The sequence below is a fragment of the Callospermophilus lateralis genome, chromosome 2 (genome assembly GCF_048772815.1).
Source record: "Callospermophilus lateralis isolate mCalLat2 chromosome 2, mCalLat2.hap1, whole genome shotgun sequence".
Taxonomy (NCBI): Eukaryota; Metazoa; Chordata; class Mammalia; order Rodentia; family Sciuridae; genus Callospermophilus; species Callospermophilus lateralis.
Window position 1 is genome coordinate 209,476,528 of NC_135306.1, and position 18,057 is coordinate 209,494,584.

At 59.1% G+C, this 18,057-nt stretch overlaps 1 protein-coding gene across 3 annotated transcripts in view; it reads right to left on the minus strand.

Moving 5' to 3' along the window:
- Nucleotides 1-18,057, minus strand: part of Kcnq1 (potassium voltage-gated channel subfamily Q member 1) — a 292,310-nt gene that overhangs the window by 179,768 nt on the left and 94,485 nt on the right. For 2 of the 3 annotated variants that reach the window (XM_076844874.2, XM_076844873.2), the window contains 3 exons: nt 15,500-15,610; nt 12,396-12,518; nt 11,600-11,741 (listed from right to left, as the gene is read on the minus strand). In XM_076844874.2, the coding sequence (XP_076700989.2) occupies nt 11,600-11,741; nt 12,396-12,518; nt 15,500-15,610 (376 nt within the window). Of the gene's footprint in view, nt 1-11,599; nt 11,742-12,395; nt 12,519-14,437; nt 14,534-15,499; nt 15,611-18,057 lie in introns of all 3 variants that reach the window. The other variant, XM_076844872.2, reaches the window with a different exon arrangement.

Here is an 18,057-nt window from a genome sequence, read left to right on the forward strand (position 1 = left end):
CACACCATGCAGACAGAGGCAGGGGAGAGAGGTCACCTGGCTCAGGGCTGCAGCACAGGGCAGCTGACAGGTGACACCAAAAGACCTGGAGCCACCACTTGGGGTGAAGAAAATGTCCTACAGCTGAGGTGATGGCTGCATAGATTTCAGGACATACGAAAATGACTAAGTTGTACCCTTTGACTAGGTAAATTGCAAGGTATACACCTTAATGAAACGAAGGAAAAAGCTACAGGAGAAAATACTTAGTCTCCAGAGCTAGGCAAAGCCTGCTCAGACCTGGGACCCAAAGTGCATTTCACTGTCGGAGAAATCAGGTGGCCAGTAAGCACCTGAAGAAACGCTGAGCACCACAGACATCATCCACTATGAAAGGGGAAATGGACACCACAATCAGATAACTCCATACTGTGAACGTGTTTTTTTCTTTTAGTGCTTTTTGGATGGATGCTGTAGTTGGAAAATCATTATTTTGCAACTACCATAATAAACATTGGTTCCAAAAAGCATCTAAATCTGGACATTTTGAATAAGAAGCATATATTTGCATGACTTTAAAGAACCTCCCCAGATTGTTTATCTGCTGTAAGATAAAAACGTGCAACTATATAGTGAAAGAGTGGACGGTGCCTCAACGCCACCACTGAGGGGCAGGTGGCCTCCTGTGCCCCAGGAGACCCTGAGGAAGACACCGTGTCCACTCTGGGCTACCTCAGCTGGGAGGACAAGGTGGACCCAGTTATGAGAAAACATCAGAAAGTCCTCAAGAAGTGCAGGACTCTCTCTCTCAAAACTTCAGAGTCATCAAGGAGACAGGAAGCATCCAAATTCAAGAACCTAATGAGACGCAGCTGGACGCAGGCTGGGTCCTGCGCAGGAGCGAACGTGTGTCAGAGGACATTGTCACCTCAACCAGCAGAACTGGGACTTAGGGTCCCATGAGATGCAGGATGCGCCCGTGCTTGACTGCACAGATGAACCGCACTGGGGCTCCCAGCCGAGAGCCTCTGTGGTCAGGGGACAGCAAGAGAAGGCTGTTGTGCACATGTGGAGGCAGTTCAGTGGCACCGTGGACCAGGCAAAGCCGCAGCAGTGAGCAAATCAGTGAGTCTGGTGACGGGCACAGCGGTGCCACCGCTCACTCTTGCAGATTTTCTGTAGTTCACAATTACTTCCAAATAAGAAGGTTTTGTGTTCTTTCGGGGCATAAGGCCTCTGAGGTCTCACTGTGATCCAGTTGTTCACACGGGGGACTGTCTTGACCCCCAGGGAACCTTTGGCACTGCGGGGAGATGTTTTTGGTTATCAGAAGGGAAAGCATGATGCCCGGGCACCTCGGGGGGACGTTGCTGGACACCCGACAGCTCACTGGACACTCTCTCTGGACAAAGAATCATCCGGTGCCAAATGTCAGTGATTCTCACCCCACTTGTCTAAGAAGCCGAGAAACTTTCTGCCAATAATGGCTGGCGGTGTTGCGGGAAGGGGACCCTACCCCTGGGAACGAAGGCCAGGCAGTGCGTAAGGAAAGCAGCTGGGCGCTGGACCTGTGGGTCCGCAGTGCACACGTCCCTGTGCATGGGCCGACTGTCTCCTCCATGCTTCACGAGGGCAGCCTCACCCTGAAGCCCTGGGACATAGCTGTGGGGACAGGACCCTGGGAGAGGCAGTTACAGTGAGTCCTTCTGACTGGTGGCCTTGGGAGAGGAGGGATTGGGACAGAGAGAGAGACACCAGGGGGTTGCACACAGGGAAGACCGCCTCAAGACAGCCATAGAGCGGCCATCCAGGAGAAACCGGCCCTTGTCCTGAGCTGGCCTCCTGTTGGAGAGAAGTGGACGTCTGTTGTTCAAGCTGCCCGGCCTGGTGCTCTGTTAGAACAGCTCCAGAACAGCAATCAGTCCTGGAAATCCATCACACAGAAATGAAGACACCTGCGCACGCGCACTCAGGTCCGGGGTTCTCTGACAGCCGGCTGGCCCTGAGGCAGAGCACATCTCCAGCACCCGGCACGCACACCGGGGTTCATCTGAGAGGATGATTTGATTTGATTTTGATTTTTTTATGTTTTTTTTTTTGTACTGGGGGTTGAACTCAGGGGCACTGGACCCCTGAGCCACATCCCAGCCCGATTGTGTATCTTTATCTAGAGACAGCATCTCACTGAGTTGCTTAGGGCCTTGCTGCTGCTGAGCCTGGCTTTGAACTTGGGATTCTCCTGCCTCAGCTTCCCGAGCGGCTGGGATCACAGGCGTGCGCTACCACGCCCAGCAAGAGTGTGATTCTACAATGAAATAAAATTGAAAGATAAAAAGAAGCGAAACAGAGAACTGTGCCCGTAGCCTCCAAGTGAATTTACCTTAAGTCACTGCACGAGCAGATCAAGGGGCAGAAAAGCATGCTTGCTGCCGTCCTGTGTGTCTGACCAGCAGTGGGGACCCAGAATGTCCTGTGGGCTTGTGTCACTGGCTGCTGCAGGGCACTAGGGAGATGAGACAGTGCCTAGTTTTTGACGCAGGCACCGGGGAGGGGGCAGGTGAGCGTGAGAGCAGCGAAGAGGAGCGTCCTGACTCGTGCTCACGTCCCTCGGGAGACGGAGCGTCCCCGGGGCAGAATTCTGGAAGGCCTGGGAGGAAGGACAGCCTCCAGGTCCGTGGCCAGAAAGGGACTGTATGGTGAGTGCGCTGCCGGCTGGGCAGAGGGCAGGCCATGTGCCCGATTCACTCCGCCTACACAGCAGCAGTTAGAATCCTGGTCTCACAGTTGTGGAAACGGAGGCAAACGGAGGCGGTAGCTTGGCCAGGGTCACATGGGGGTAAGGGGCAGAGCCGGGCTATGGTCCCAGGAGGGTGGCTGCAGGCTGTTGGGTGGACACTCCGGGCCTCTGCCACTCAGCTTTCAGAAATAATTCTATAATAACATGTATAATACGTATTATGTGTTACATGGCAATGCGATTAGAGAATCGTAGAGGCAGGGGTGGGTTTTCAGACCTGGCAGGTGCGTTAGGATGAGAAAAAGACGACGGGGGCGGGGCCAAATCTGAACAGGGCAGTGCATGAACACCCACAGGGGTGGCGTCGCCGCGCACATTCTGCCTGGGCCCTACAGGTCGGGAGGTGTCTTCCTGAGGAAGGTCTGTGGAACACCCCGTGTTCCCCGTCACACGTCACACAGTCCAGAGACCATGTCTTATTCTTATAGTTGGACACAAAGGAACTCTTCATTTTGAAAAAAAAGTGGAGCTTTCACAGGCTTGGTCCTTTCAATTTAAGCCTATTAAATCAGAAATAAATAACAGTGATAAAAATTTACTGCCTAAAAATTAAGAAAACATTTCTTAAAAGAACTCTAAAGAGAAAAATCAAAACGCAAAATAAAAACCATAAAAACTATTAAAAAACAATTTAGTAGGACATTTTTCATACTAAGATACGGATATGATACCTGTCACAGTTAAAGCTGCAACAGAGTAAGATTTATAGCCTTAGAAATGCCTTTCGGTGGAAAGACTTTAAATAAATGGACCAAGTATTACTCTTCATTAAAGGAAACAAAACAACCAACTGAAGATAACCAGGAAGAGGAAATGTCTTAATAAAAGCCTAAAATGATCAAATAGAAGACAAAAATAGCACAAAGGTAGTTTTCCCAGTAAGATCGTAAGCATGTAATGACTAGGCTAGATAAATCTTTCATGAGTTTGACTAAAAGAAAAAAGAATCAAGAAAGTTCAGGCAAAAGGAGAGAGAATATCTACATAGAGAGGAAAATCACTAAAGGAAAAAGTCAGTTGCTACCAGGTAGTAACACAGTTGAAACCCTTGAGGAAATCAGCATGAGTGAACAAGTCGCCCCAACACGCAGTGAACTAACGTAGAGCCAGCCACCCCAGGGGAGCCTCAGAGGAGACCAAGGTCCGACTGTACCAGGCCCAGAGGCCCTGCCTGCCCGCTGTGCTGGGATGGAGCCCGGGGAGCTCTGCCACTGACCACATCCCCAGCCCTTTGGTTTTCATTTTGAGACGGGTCTACATTGCTCAGGTCCTCACTAAGTTGCCCACGCTGCCCTCAACTTGAGAACCTCCTGCCTCGGCCTCCCCAGCTGGGATTAAGGGGTGGACCCTGCACCTGGCCGGCACGGGTGCGTTTACACCTTAGTTCTACTTAACTGTCAAGAGCAGACAGCGCTACTGTTCTTTGACCTGCTCTGGGATGTGCAGCAAGGCAGACAGCTCTCCAATGTGTCAAATCCTGAACTTGCACACATTCCATAGCTAGAGCAACTGCCCCGACCTGGAGGAGCCGCTGTTTCTAGGATTGAACCTCGGGACGTCCCTCTCGTGCCAAGGAGGCAGCTCCAGAGGCTGGCTGCTCCTGGGTGCACCATGCTCGCCCGTCTAAGCAGAGCCTCCCCGCGTGCACCTGTGGTCCGCAGTGCTCTGCCGATGCGTGCGCGTCCACTGAAAGTCACGGGCCCCGTTCCTGTCCATCAAACTGCCAGCCGAGTCGTGTCCACTTTTTGTTCCGACGTGTGACAGGGCCGAGTGTTTCCCTCTACACCCACCCACAGAGCATCCTCAGACCTCCAAATTCGGTGGTCAGACAAGCGAAGACACCCCCGTTTCCGTCAGCACCGCCTGGTGTCGTGGAGCCCGCCCGCTTTTCCACCTGGTGATGCACGGCGTTCCCTTTCCTGGGAACTGTTTCCATTCCTTCCTTCTTTTACCTCGACTCATGAGTGCTTTTAAAATACACTGATGAAATTGCCACGTGTCTTATGGGTAGTGACCATTGCCCCAGATTTCACTTAAAAAATTTGGGGGTTATTTTTTGCTATGCAAATCTTTATCCTATTTCAATGTTTTTAAAACAGTTTGTGAGCTGGATAACAAACAATACATTGCACAGTGGTAGCTTTTGACGTATGAAGACACCGCTGCCCCCGTGGAGATCATGGGACACCCGCTGGCCTGCCCTGGGGAGCCACCGGCCCCTGCCTCTCGGTTGCTCTTGGGTTTCTAGGTGGTGCGTCAAGCAGGAAGGCGGGTCTGCACTCCGTCTTGCCTGGCTTCTTCCACTCGCCGCGGTTATTCCGAGATTCCCCGTGTGGGTGTGTGAGGAGCTTGTTCCTGTGTTGAACAGGGTTCCGCGAGTTTGAGAGGCGTCCGCTCGGGGCCCATGGTTTCTGGGCCGTTTCCAGTTTTCACGCCATCTCCAGCTCTCATGAGCTCCTCTGCCCTCGTTTCTCCCCGTCAAGTGGACACCTAGGGACAGACTGGCTGGGCAGTCGGTAGGTGCAAACTAGATGGGTCCAGGAGCTGCCGGCCTGTTGGCCAGAGCGGCTGCGCTGCTGGACTTAGTTCTCCCAGCCGAGCAGGAGGCCCGGGTCCAAAAGTCCTGGCAGCGTCACCGCTGCGCGACAGTAGCTCACGGGTTCTAAGTTGTGCTCCTCTTACAGTCGGCGACGGCGGCATCTTCTCTGTTCTTCCGCGTGGGTCTTACTTGGTGAAGGTCCATTTTTGTGATTTGTTGTCTTATCATTCTGCTTCGAGAGTCCTTTCTACCTTCCAGATACAGAACTCTTGTCAGATGATGGCGCAGTGTCTTTCCTCAGCCTCTGGTCTGTCCCCCCGTTCTCCTCCTAGTGCCTTCTGAAGAGGAGGTTTTCACTGGGTGGGTCCCACTGATCAGCTGGAGCTGACGGTGGCTGTGCTTTTTGCTGTCATACCTAAGAAATCCTCCTTAAGTATCCTGTTTTCTGCTATGATTTTAGGCTTTGAATCTGGTTGTACGGCAAGTTTTGTGGATTGTGTAGAGTTGTGGATCCAAGTTCATTTCTTGGCACGTGGCTATCAGTTGTTCCAAGACGTTAAAAGGACCTTCCTTTCTCCCCGAGTTGCCTTCACACCTGGATTGTCCATGCGGGTGCACTGGGCCCTCTGCTCCGCTCCACGGGTCTATGAGCTGACGGTTCTGCTGAGGCCATGCCACCAAGGCTGGTCTCCCAGCTCTGTGGTCGTTTGAACGGTGCCTTGGGGGTTCTGGCCACTTGCAGGCTGGGGTTTGACTGGTGTTCCTCTGAACCTAGAGATGACCTGCGCCTCGTGGTCTGCGGACATGGTGTGTCTCTCCACCCATTCAGAGTCTCACTGATTTCCTTCGGCACAGTTTTGTAGGTTCCAGAGCACAACTCTTTTGTATCCTTGGCCAGATTAATCACATGTTTAGTGCTACGGTCAGTGGTGTTCACAATTCTCAAATTCGAGGTCACGTGCTGCTGTGATTGAGAGGCAGCGTGGACGTGTGCAGCGTGATCCACGTCTTAGTCCCCGAGTGTCTTGCGTGTCACCATGAAATTTTCAAATAAAGGCAGTTGCACTTCCTCTTTTTCAACCCAATGTCTGAAGTTTCTGCCTCTTGCCTTGTTCCACAGGCTGCCATCTGCAGCTCAGCGCTTAACAGGAAGCCGAGGGAGGGGACGTCCGTGTTGTGCCCCTGATCCTGAGGGGCAGTGGCATTTCTCCACTAAGTGTGTTGCCTGTGGGATTTGATACTGACCTGAGCAGGGGAAAGGCTGTTCTCTGCTCAGTGAGAGGCTTCCTACTGAGTGGCTGCTGGTTCTGCTTCTGTGGAGGTGACGACACGGCTTTCAGCCGTCATTAATATGGCCCGTCACTTTGGTCTTAGAAGGATGTCCAACTAACCTTGCATTCTTGAGCCCCGTCGGCCTCTGTGGAGAACAGATGCTGCTTTTCTAAGCAGAACAAGAGCTGGAGTGCAGGCACCTTTCAGCAGGAGACGGGCAGTGGGCAGGGCCTTCGGGCAGGCCGCCCAGGTCGAGAGCCTGCCGTGGGTAGGCACAGGGCATGCTCAGTGGAGCCACGTGGGAGGGAGAGGTGCAGCCAGTCCTCACAGGTCACACTGCACCACCGGTGGGAGCCAGGAGGGTCAGGGCCTCCCTGGAGGACCCTCACCTGCCTCTGCCTCCATCTGAAGTGGACACGCTTGTCTGGACAGAGCACATGGGGGGTGGGAAGACAGGATGACACAGAGTACCAGCAGGCAAGACCCAGGAGAGAAGTGAAGCCGGGGGCCAGAGTGCGGCAAGCCTCCGAGCGGCGGCAGCCTCTTTACTGGGCCACCACCCAGAGGGGCCGCCTGAGAGGCCTGAAGCCCCCTTCCCCAGGACCCTGAGGCTGTCATGAGCCGCGTGTCAGGAGTCACCACCAAATGCTCTTAATCAAGCCCTGGATAACATCATATAGGCCCCAGAGCAGAGGGCCAGATGCCAGGAGGGGCCAGGGGGCCAGCTCGTGTCCAGACAGGTGTCTTTTCCTCCCTTACCAGTGACAGCAAAGCAGTGGAAAGACGGGGAAGTCACCAAAGTCCTACGTGGGCTCCCAGCCCTGGCCTGGCCTCACCCTGGTCTCCCCAGTCCAGTCCACAGGCCACCTGCTGCACAGTAGCCTTGGGGGCTATTACACATGCAGGCTCTTGGGCCTCCCTAGAGGCTGGGATGATCTCAGGGAGTGGCACCAAGCCCTCTGCCCAGGTGGCACCAGGCTCCCACATCCAGACAGCTCTGACTGGCACGAAGACGAGGCCTTCGGCTGCTGGATGAGACCCTGCCTGAAGCCCAGTCTCTCAGCAGTCTCTCTGACAGCGCCGTGCCGAGCGCACTGTGGAGGCTGTTGAGGGCAAGGGTCCCTAAAAGCCCAGACCCCCTGCTGTGGGGACATAGGCACCGGAGCGTGTCCACCTGAGTAGCCACAGGCCGACACTGAGGGCCCAGGGAGAAGAGGCAAGGACTGACACCTGAGGCCCGTACTGGAGAAAGGAGGCCCTGGAGAGGCTGAAGCCACAGAGACCAGCAGGCGAGAGCGGACAGAAACACAACCGAGCGGACAGTCCACTCGAGAGGAGAGGGCCGGGTGGGGTGCACCCGCCTTGGTCTCTCTGGACATGTGCAGCCTGACTTCTTGCCCCAGAGCTGGGGTTTCCACCTACACTGCCTGGCTCCCCACGGAGACCCCAGGGACTCAGGCGTTCACGGGCCACTGTACGGTGCAGGCTCGGCTGCTCTAAGGAGGCCACCCTCAGAGCCTCCGCCCGCCCGAGCTCCCGCCTGGGCTTCGGCCCACAAGGGAGCGAGCCCCCAGAGCAAGAGCAGGAATCAGGGCACAGAGCCGGACTGGAGGGGCCCCAGGTGGGCCCTGTGCAGGGCACGGAGGCCAGGCGTCCACCTGTTCAGAGGACCAACGCGAGACACAGGAGGTGCTGGGGTCAGGAAGACTCCACCCTCGCTCGAGGGGGCGTAGAAAAGAGCGTGGTAACTGAGATGGCAGAGCCATGGACAGAGTCTGGACAGAGCCACGGAACGGACACACCCACGTGGGGCACTGGACGGAAGGGGCTGACGCCCGGGGAGCTGGAGGGAAGGTGGGCGACCTGAGGAAGACACACGGTGTGGTCACAGGGAAGTCAGGAGAGATGGGGTGGGGTGCGACCTCCCACCCACACCTGGCGAAGAACAGCACCTCAGATTCGAGGATCAGACTCAAACCGCCTGCAGGCAGGACAGATGGCAGTGACCCAGCACCTCACTGTGCTGGTGTGGAGGGACGCCGTCAGTCACCAGAGGTGGGAAGGGCCCGCCTGGCCAGGCCCGGGAGGCCCAGCGCCTCCACCTGCAGAGTGCTCAAGGGAAGGCCCACTCCCAGCCCACCAGCCACCGCCCACAGGTAGGCAGGGAAGCAAGTGGCACCTGGCCTGGGTCCCCGTGTGTCCTCCCCCACCCTCTCCTTTATTTTACTCTTGCTTCCTTCCACATATGAGAGAAAGCGTTCAACGTTTGAGTTTCTGAGCTTGGCTAATTTCACTTAGCAAGACATTTTCCATTTCCGGCCATTTACCAGCAATTGCCATGATTCCCTTCCTTTTCACGGCTGCGTAGTCTATCCATCTCTACGATTTCTTAACTCATTCACCTGTTGGTGGGCATCTGGGCTGGCTCCACAATGCAGCTGCTGTGAGCTGTGCTGCTGTACACATCGCTGTGGCTGGGTCCCCGTGCCTGGGAACACACCCAGGGTGAGGTAGTGGGTCGCGTGGTGGTTACACCCCTAGTCTTCTGAGGCCTCTCTACACTGCTTTCCAGAGTGGCTGCCTCACTGCGGTCCCTCACGATGGTGTCCTTCTCCCCACCACCTCACCACCCCTTATTGCTGTGCACGTTCCTGATCATTGCTGTTCTGACTGGAGTGAGTTGGGATTGGTGTCGTTTTGACTTCTGCCCATGCCTGTGCCTGCAAGCACCATGGGCAAGGGCCACGTCCTGGGTTAGCTACGTGGTGGCAGTCAGCGTGGCTGCCTGTGCTGTCCCCGCAGAGCAGGGCTGGGAGCCTTGCCCAGGAACAGCACCCGCCCTGGGGGTTGGCACCCCTCTGCCAGGGCTTCCCGAGAGCCTCAGGGTGAGGATTCTGAGTCGGGTAGCCCACGGGGCAGGGCCGTTCCGAGTCCCTGAGGGCCCGCCATCAGCTTAGGGTCCCCAATCCAGTGGCTCTGGGCCGAGCTGACCCACCATGTTAGCAGGGAAGAAACGGTGGCACCTGCGCTTCCCACCTGCAAGCTCAGAGCCTGTGGCTGACGTCTTGGCGACCCTGTGACACGAAGCAGGCTGAATACGGGGCACCAGGGAAGGCAGGCTGGGACCCACTGCGAGGCTTGTGACTGCTGTCCACTGGACGGCAGCAGGTGGCCAAGGGGAACTGGGCTCCTTCACACTCGTGCCCTGGCATGGCCTGCCTACCTCGCCATGCCTCGGGGCGTGAGGCCCACGTTACTGTCTCTTCCTGGGGCTGATAAAACTTGCAAGTGCTTTCGCCGCCCCTGGGGCAGGGATTTGCCAGGCCCTTTCCACTGGTGACTGCCGTCAGCATGCAGCGAACTCCCCAGGACACCCCAGCCCTCGGACGCTCCAGTCCCTCACACAGAGCAGCGTGGTACAACTGCGCACACCCGCCGGTCCCTTCAATCGCTCGAGATCACTTCCAGAACCACCACTGGGTAACGTCCTGTGCACGGCCACTGTACCTCCTTGTTTACGGAGTGATGATAAGGAACACCATCTCTGTGCTCAGCAGGTAGCTTTCTTTTAGAATGTTTTTGGTCCATGGTTGGTCCATTCGGGGGTTGCTGAGCCAGTGGGCATCGAGGGCAACTGTGCCGTCTTTGCATAGCCCGGTCCCCGTGTCTGCCCAGGGCAAGCGGCTGGCAGGGCAGTGAAAGGGGCCTTTGCCATAGATGCCGGGAACAAATGGGCTTTGGTGGGCTTCCTCCCATCGGCAGAGACCCCAGCCCAAGGAGCCCTTGCCAAGGCCCCGTGGCAGCGCTGCCACCTCCCAGACCTACACTGGCCCGAAGGGAAGAAAACTCTAGAACCATTCAAACTGGGTTTAAAGCTAGTTCCTGGGAAATTCAGCCATCAGAATCAGTGTCCCCCAGAGGTGGACACTGAAGTCATCAGACAGGAATCAGGCCTGAGGGGGAGGGGTCCCTCCTCCCACAGCTGCCCCTTCCTCACTCTCAAGGGAAAAGCAACCCCACAGCTCCCACCCTCCCGCCCCGGCCAGGAGCGCAAGCTCCCAGACCTCACTGCCCAGCCCGCTGACCACTCTGACACTGAGGCTGCCCGATGGACCCGTGTGCCTCCTGTGGGAGACCTCTTGCTCCTTCCCTGGCCCCCACACAGCCCAGGAGCCAGAGCGGGGCTGTGCACAGTGCCCACGGCTGCCCTCCCTGGTCTGGCCAGCCAGGTGCACGTCTGGGAAGGCAGAGGTTGGGGAGAGGTGTATAGTGTCACAAGCAGAGGCCACATCAGCTGTGTGGCCAGCGTGACCCTCCTGAGCTGCCTTCTCTCCGTGTATGTTGAAGAGCCCCACAGACCACCTAAGATGGCAGAGCCCTCAGCAGGCCCTGGAGGTGGAGCCCAGACAGGTCTGCAACCTTACCCCAGGTCCTGTGGAGCTCCGTGCATCCCAGCCACCCTCGCAGGGGAAGGAGCCGAGAAGCAGGTCTGCCATCCCTTGGAGCCAACTCAGGGCTCCTAGGGCCACCCGAGAAGCATCTGTCTCACCAGAGCCCATCCCTGATGCCACAGGGCGCCACGCTTTACCCTGAGCTTCTCAGTCAGTGGGTGAAGCCCTGGGACATCACCCCAGCTGTTTCAAGCACAGAACTCGGTGGGTAGAAGGCAGCTGGATGGGAAGCCAGGCAGAGAGAAGGGAGGACGCACCCTCTCAGCGCCGCCCGGGACGCTGACGGCCCGTTCCCAGCCTGGGCTTCCTCACAGCGGAACGCGCGGAGAGCCCCTTCCTTGGGAACAACTGAGGAAGGTGGCTGGAAAACTCTAGATATCCCACCCTGTCCATCTTCCATCAGCAGAGACCCCAGCCCAAGGAGAAAACTCATTCTCGTGCCTGGGCCCCCGAGAAACGCAGTGACAGGAGACCGCAGGATGGCAGGGAAGCTCCCCAAGGTGAGGCTGACGGAGGCCTGTGGGTCGAGCGCGTGGCCTGCCCCACCAGTGAGTCTCTTACCAGAGCTGTCGTAGCCGTCGACAGAGAAGTGGTCTGGCCTCCGCTCCTCTGGGGGATCGCATGTGATGTGGGGGACCGTGAGCACCTTCTCTCCAGGGTTGACCCCGTTATCCTTGTCCACTTTGAACTTCTTTTTCTTGACCTGCAAGCCGTACAGAACATTGGCCGTTCCTGGGCCCTACCCGGCCCGCTGCGGCCCCAGAGCCCCTGCCGCAGCCAGAGCCTGGCCCTGCAGGGTCCCGCAGGCTCATAGGGCAGGCATTAGGTGCCAGTGCAGCGCAGTGCCAGCACCCACGGGGACCTGGTCCTGCACTGCAGGACACTGACAGACGTGGACATGCAAGGTTGCAACCGTGACAAGGCCGCGTCAGCCGAGCACAGGGGGAGATGCACCAGAGGCCCCTGGAGGAAGTGGGGGGAGCGGTGGAAGTCAGGCAGAATGTTCTGGCAGAGGTGGCTAGGAGGCCAGGTCTCCTCAGGAGGTGTGGACATGGGCCAGGAAGGGCCACCCCAGCCCTTCCGTCGCCCCCGACTGCTGTGCCCCCATGCCCCTGTCAGGGGTCTGTCTTCCAGCAGGTGACCAGAATGCAACTCTCTCTGGACCTCTCATACTCTTAGCCTTGGTGTGGCCAGTCCTGCATGGCCCCAAGGCTGCAGGATATTAAGATGGCAGGGACCCAGCATGGGACATGCATTGTCCCGACACCCTGAAGTGGACTGCACCGAGCCAGCCCCAGCTGCCCCAGCTGCCCCGTCTCACAGGCAGCCTCTGCCCCAGAGCCGTGAGGGTGGTTACCATGGCAGACTTCTTAGGCTTGGGGCTGGGCGAGAGCAGAGCAGGGCTCCGGGTGGGCTTCCGCACATAGATCTTCCAAGTGGAGGAGTCGGGGTTTTCCGCAGCGTAGCACCTCCATGCAGTCTGAAACCAGGCAGGAGGGAAAGACTGTCACCTGTGAGCCACCTGGTAGCCCACCCTCAGCCCCAGGGTCTGGCCCCCTCCTCTGGGTGGCAGGAAAGCCCACTGCCAGCTCCCAGTCTTCTGCCCCGACGGCCCGGCTCTTGCTAGCCAGGCCAGTGGCATCAACAGTCTGTCACTCAGCTCCGACGCCGGGGAGGCCCGAGCCCCTCCTGCAGCCCCTCTCAGCAAACTGAGAAGCACAGCTCGGACACACAGGGCAGGTACAGGGCTGGACAGCTGGGTCCACACAGTGAGGAAGGGGTGTGCCTAGGGTCCGTGTGGGCACCTGGCTGGGGTGTGGAGGAGCCGAGCCCTTGGGACCGAGGGGCCAGGAAGCAGGAGTCCTCCAGGGGCCCTCAAGCGCCACCTTGTAGCTATCAGGAGGCTCTTAGCCTATATTCTAGAGGGACCCCCATGGCTGGCCCCAAGGGGGATGACCTAGAGTAAGAGACATTGGCAGGGGACCTAGGGAGGCTTGCGGCCCCAGGGGTTTGGATGGAGCGAGAGTAGGCTCCAGACCCTCTAGTGGGGACACGCCACGTGGCCTTGGCATTTTCTACCCTGTGAGGTTGGGAGAGAGGGACAAGCCAGCAGCCCTCCCAGGGGATAGCAGCAGCATCCTGACAGGCACCTTGTGCAGTCCGCACACCCCTGGAGACCAGGGACAGGGAAGGAAGGCCCCTCCAAGGCCAACACGTCCCACTCAACGCTGCCTGCATGTCCCCTGCCTGCCTGCCCTGCGGCGTCCACACTCACGTTCCTGCCACCTCAGGCCCCACCACCCTCTCACCACAGCCCCGTGTTCCCAGGACACACAGTTCCTGGGAAGAGGCCTCGGTGCTCAGACAGGAATCCAGTGCACCCCCTGCTGTGGGCACTCTGCCCGCGCCGGCCAGGCAGGCTTTATGGGCCTGATTTATGGTCTTCCCGAAAGGAGAAACCACCGGCCGTAAAGCCAGGCCTGAGGGGGAGCGCAGCCATGGCCCCAGGCTTTATGGCTGCTGCCGCTTCCTTCCCGTTGAGGCACGAGGTCCAGGCCCAGATGGCTGGTTCTGGAAGGCCGTCAGAGGAATGAGATGGAGTCCCAGGCCACGCAGGGCCCCTGACCATGCCCATCTCTCACCCAGGGACTGCCAGGACAGAGCACTCAGGAGACAATGGCCTGCAGGGGTCACCTCGGTCCCCAGCCTGGGCCGGTCAGGCCCCCAGGTCTTCCCTGGGGGGCTCTCAGCCCAGGGTGTCCAGAGGGGCCCATGCTGCACCACAGCCACCGCACTGAGCGCGGGGTCTCTGCCTGTGCTAGACGGGCCAGTGGTTCCCTAGTGCTTTCCTGAGGGCCTGGGCTGACCGCAGTGGAGTCCAACCTCTCCCCGCGCCTCCGGAGCGTTCCTTCCCTCCTTGTTCTCTGCCTTCCCTGCCTCGCTTGGCAGTCCCACAGGACGCCCGACCACCTCAGCCCTGGCCCTTTCCTCACCAGGAAGTGCTAGCCCCGAGGGATGCTGGGCCCTGTCCTCTCAGGGAATGGCCATCTGAGACCCACCTTGCCGCCTCCCTGGGACAGGGGGTGAGGAGTGGGAGCCCAAGGCCAGCTGGGAGATGAGGGGACCTACAGACTGACCACATCAGATTTTCAGTGGCCGTGGCCATGCCTGGTCCCCTTGCCCCCAGGGTGGCCCTGTGTGGGAGCCCGCTGTGCAGGGAGACAGGCCCTGCACTCGCATGGCCCCTGTGACCCAGAAGGCAGATGCCTCCCCACTGGGGCTCTGTGCCCTGGGCCGGTTCATAGCAAAGGGTTCATGTGGGGCCAAGAGCAATCGATTCTGGGGGCACGGGGGCTGCAGGTGACCGTATACAGCCATGGCGCGGAGCTCAGTGCGCACCTGGATGAGGGATGCTGCTGCTGGGATCTGCCGGTTGAAGTGCTTCTGCCTCTGCTTCTGCTGCACTTTGAGGGCAAACCCTGAGCCCAGGATGCCCTGGAAAGGAAGACAGGTGGCACTCAGGACCGTGCACTCAGGGATGCCCTGCAGGGCCAGGGCACTGGGTACTCACTCCGAGGGCCAGGCCTGCTCAGTGCTACCGGGAGCCCAGCCCCAGCTGGCCAAGGGCAGAGCCCACTCCGCAGGACTAATTCCGTCCAACCTGGGGATGTCCTGGGGAGCCAGGAGGCCGGCCCTTGGCACACACCCAGGCAAGAACCACCCACAGGGCAGGGGCTGGGGTCTGAAGGCACGCCCTGGCTAGGAGGTGCCAGCTGCTTCTCACCAGGAGAGGGACATAACAGATGCCGCACCTCGCCTGGGTGACACAGGTCACACACAGCAGGTAGGATGCCAACACGTGCAGCAGCACTCACAGGCATGCTCTGTGATCGCGTGTGAGGTACACGTTCTTGCTGCACACACACGTGACATGCCCGTGTGAATACGATGCAGATACACCAGCCTGCACACAGATGCCGTGTGCACTTGTAAGGAGGACGTCACAGACGCACAGGGTACGCGGCGTGTACATACTCCATGGGTAGTGCTCACTGCCAGCACACCTGCCCGCACACCCACAGGGCACACGTGCATGCACAGCCACACTCCCAGTGAGCTCGTGAGCCGCCAGGCTCTGCCCTGGCTCCCTGGTGACGCCGTCCTCCCAGCCTCCCGTGCTCCTGGAGGCTCATGCACTCTGCCTCGGCAGGGGCCTGGCACCTCCGGGGCCTCCTCGTCTGCACCCCACCATTTGCATGCAGAGCTGTGCCAGGCTACCTCCCACCCTGTTAGAGAGGACCCCCGGAAGCTGCAGGAAGGGGAGGGCCATGTCCTAGGCCCAGGGAGGCAGGTGTTGGAGGGCAGCACCTTCCGGAAGGCATGCACCATCCTGGCTGAGTGAGCCCCTTTATGAGTGGGTCTGCAGAGGGAGGGACCGCGTTTCCCCCAGGGGGCACCTACCGCTGGGAGTGCGAAGAAGGAGATGGCGAAGACGGAGAAGCAGGAGGCGATGGTCTTCCCAACCCAGGTCTGGGGCACCTTGTCCCCGTAGCCAATGGTGGTGACTGTGACCTGCAAGGAGGCGTGCAGCGGTCAGCAGCTGTGGGCCTGGAGCCTCAGGAGGGGCCTCTGCCCAGCCTGAACCCACCATCCTGATGAGCAGAGACGGACAGGAGGCTCCGGCCCAGGGCAGTGCCGTCTTTTGCCGCCCCACAGCTCAGGAGAAGGGTGGCATGGCGCTGGTGTGCCCAGGCCCTGACAGCTCCAGACCACACACAGCCCAGCGGGACGTACAGAAGGACTTGGTGTGACCAGCGTGGGGCACGTGGCCATAGGCCCACCCATGGGAGGCCTGGCCTCCCTGGCCCACCACCTGCCCCCAGCCCCCGGCCACCAACATCGTGCACCAGCCCTCCAGGGGCCGGGGGCGCCCACCAAGGCTAGCCATCCTCAGAGAGCTGGGTGGGATGACGCGCCACTTCCTGCCGCCACCCAGGGCTCCAGATGTTTCGTTTTTCCTCTTTTCTGAGAACGGGACAGGCTCGAGCCTTCTTCTCAGTGGGGGACCCTCTGTCCAGGGCATGTGGTGGGACAAGAGGAGTGGGGGCTGCTCCCCCACCCAGGTTGGCCCTGCTGGCATCTGAGGTTTGCTCCTGGGCCTCTAGCGAGGCTGAACGTGGCGTCCTGTGGGAATGCAGGAGCCCACGCTGGCCATTCCCAGGCTGCTGGGTCACACCTGAGTCTCCCCAGGCCCCTCCAGGGTGGGTCCGGAGCCTGCTGAGGCGACCCAGGTGCTGCAAGGCCGGACCCATCTGGCAGGCACATGCTCTCATGCCCAGGCTGGACCGTCCAGCCCTTACCCTCTGGGATCAAGTGACAACCACCCCTGCTGGCCCAGGCAGACCTTCCAAGCCCGGAACTCTACGGCAGCCCCCATTTGACCCCCTGCCCCAGGATGCCAGTGTGAGTGGCACCGCACCACTCAACCTGCCAGCTGAGGGCAGCCTGGAGAGAGAGTGTCAACTTCAGTGGCCCTCACCAGCCTACTGTGGCCCTCAGGCCCCCAGGTGGAGAGCCAGGCAGGGACGCACACAGACACCGTGTCGGGGGGAGCAGAGGGAGGCCAGCGGCAGGAGGGTTGCGTGGCCCATTGGCATGTCACCAAGACCAGGTGGACTGTGGCTTTGGTGGGCTGGCAACACTCAACGGAGGAGAGCACATGGGCACTGGCACCCAGACTGAGCGCTCGCCCAGGCCAGGTCCTTCTGTCCACCACTGCCCGCTGCCCACATGGAGCTTCCTGGGCAGAGTGCCTGGGCAGTCGTTTGCTGTGGGCTCTCAGCATGGACCCCTGGCCTGTGCACATGGGCATGTGCTCACAAACGTGCCACAGACACAAGAACGCCCCACATGCCCACACGGGCTGTGCGTGGGCCCAGGCGTCTTGCTCACGCGGCACACGTGCTTGCCTTCGTTCCACTGAACACGGCCCAGCTACCCGTACGCAGAAGCCAGGCCACAGGGTGGCTCAGGAGCCCTGCGGGTGCCCTGCACCCATGTGAGGCTGGCTCATGGCTGCCTCTCTGGGGGGCCGCAGGACAGGTGGTCTGAGACACAGCACCTGCCCTGCCCCAGGGCACAGACCCACCCTAGACACCGGGTACAGAAGGCCAGGGGAGGGGCTGGGCAAGGCCTTGCCCCTCTGTCTAGTCCAGGTGCTTTCCAAGTCCTTGCCCAGGCTCCAGAACTGGCCAGAAGGGCCCGACCCAGTCTGGACGGCCCCTGCAGGCCGGGGGCATGAGTACTGGGGGGATGGGTACCAGGGGGACTCCTGTGTCTCTGACAACCTCGAGAGAAGCCGCTGCTCTCAGTCACTGACCTGCAGCCTCTCCTCCCCTCAGAACCCCTGAGGCCATGGCCCCTCTCCTCAGTTCTGCCGCTGCTCTGAAGGGGCACCTCCAGGAGCCATCCAGGGCAAAGCCAAGTCCCCTGCCCTGGGTATGCCCATCCTGCGTGGGGTCACAGAAGATGAGACTGGGCGGGGGCCGTGGTGGGTGGGCTGGAGAAGCAAGGAAGAGGGCTGTGTCAGGACGGGTCAAATCCCTGTGATAAGTGGGTGAGGCTGGGACCCTATGTCCTGCTCACCTACCCCAGGCCAGTCCCACATGGTGAGATGCCACCTGTCAGGCTTACCTGCTCGCCATCCTGGGCACAAGGCAGATGCTGTGGTGTGTGGGCAGCGCCACAGGGCACTAACCTCCTCCCAGAGCCAGGCCACATGGCGACGGGTAGAAATGCACTTTTTTCCTTCAGTGACTTCTTTTTTTTTTTGAAAATATAGTAACTTCTCATAAAATCATTTTATGTACAGAAACATAATGGGCCTATTAACTCAATCAGTATGGAGGTGCTGAAGTTCTTCTTGTTTTCCTTAAGTACCAATAGCTACGACCCACTACACACAGTGCTCTGTTGGAGTGTGAAGGGGTCCTGAGACAGTCTGCACGGCACAGACCCGC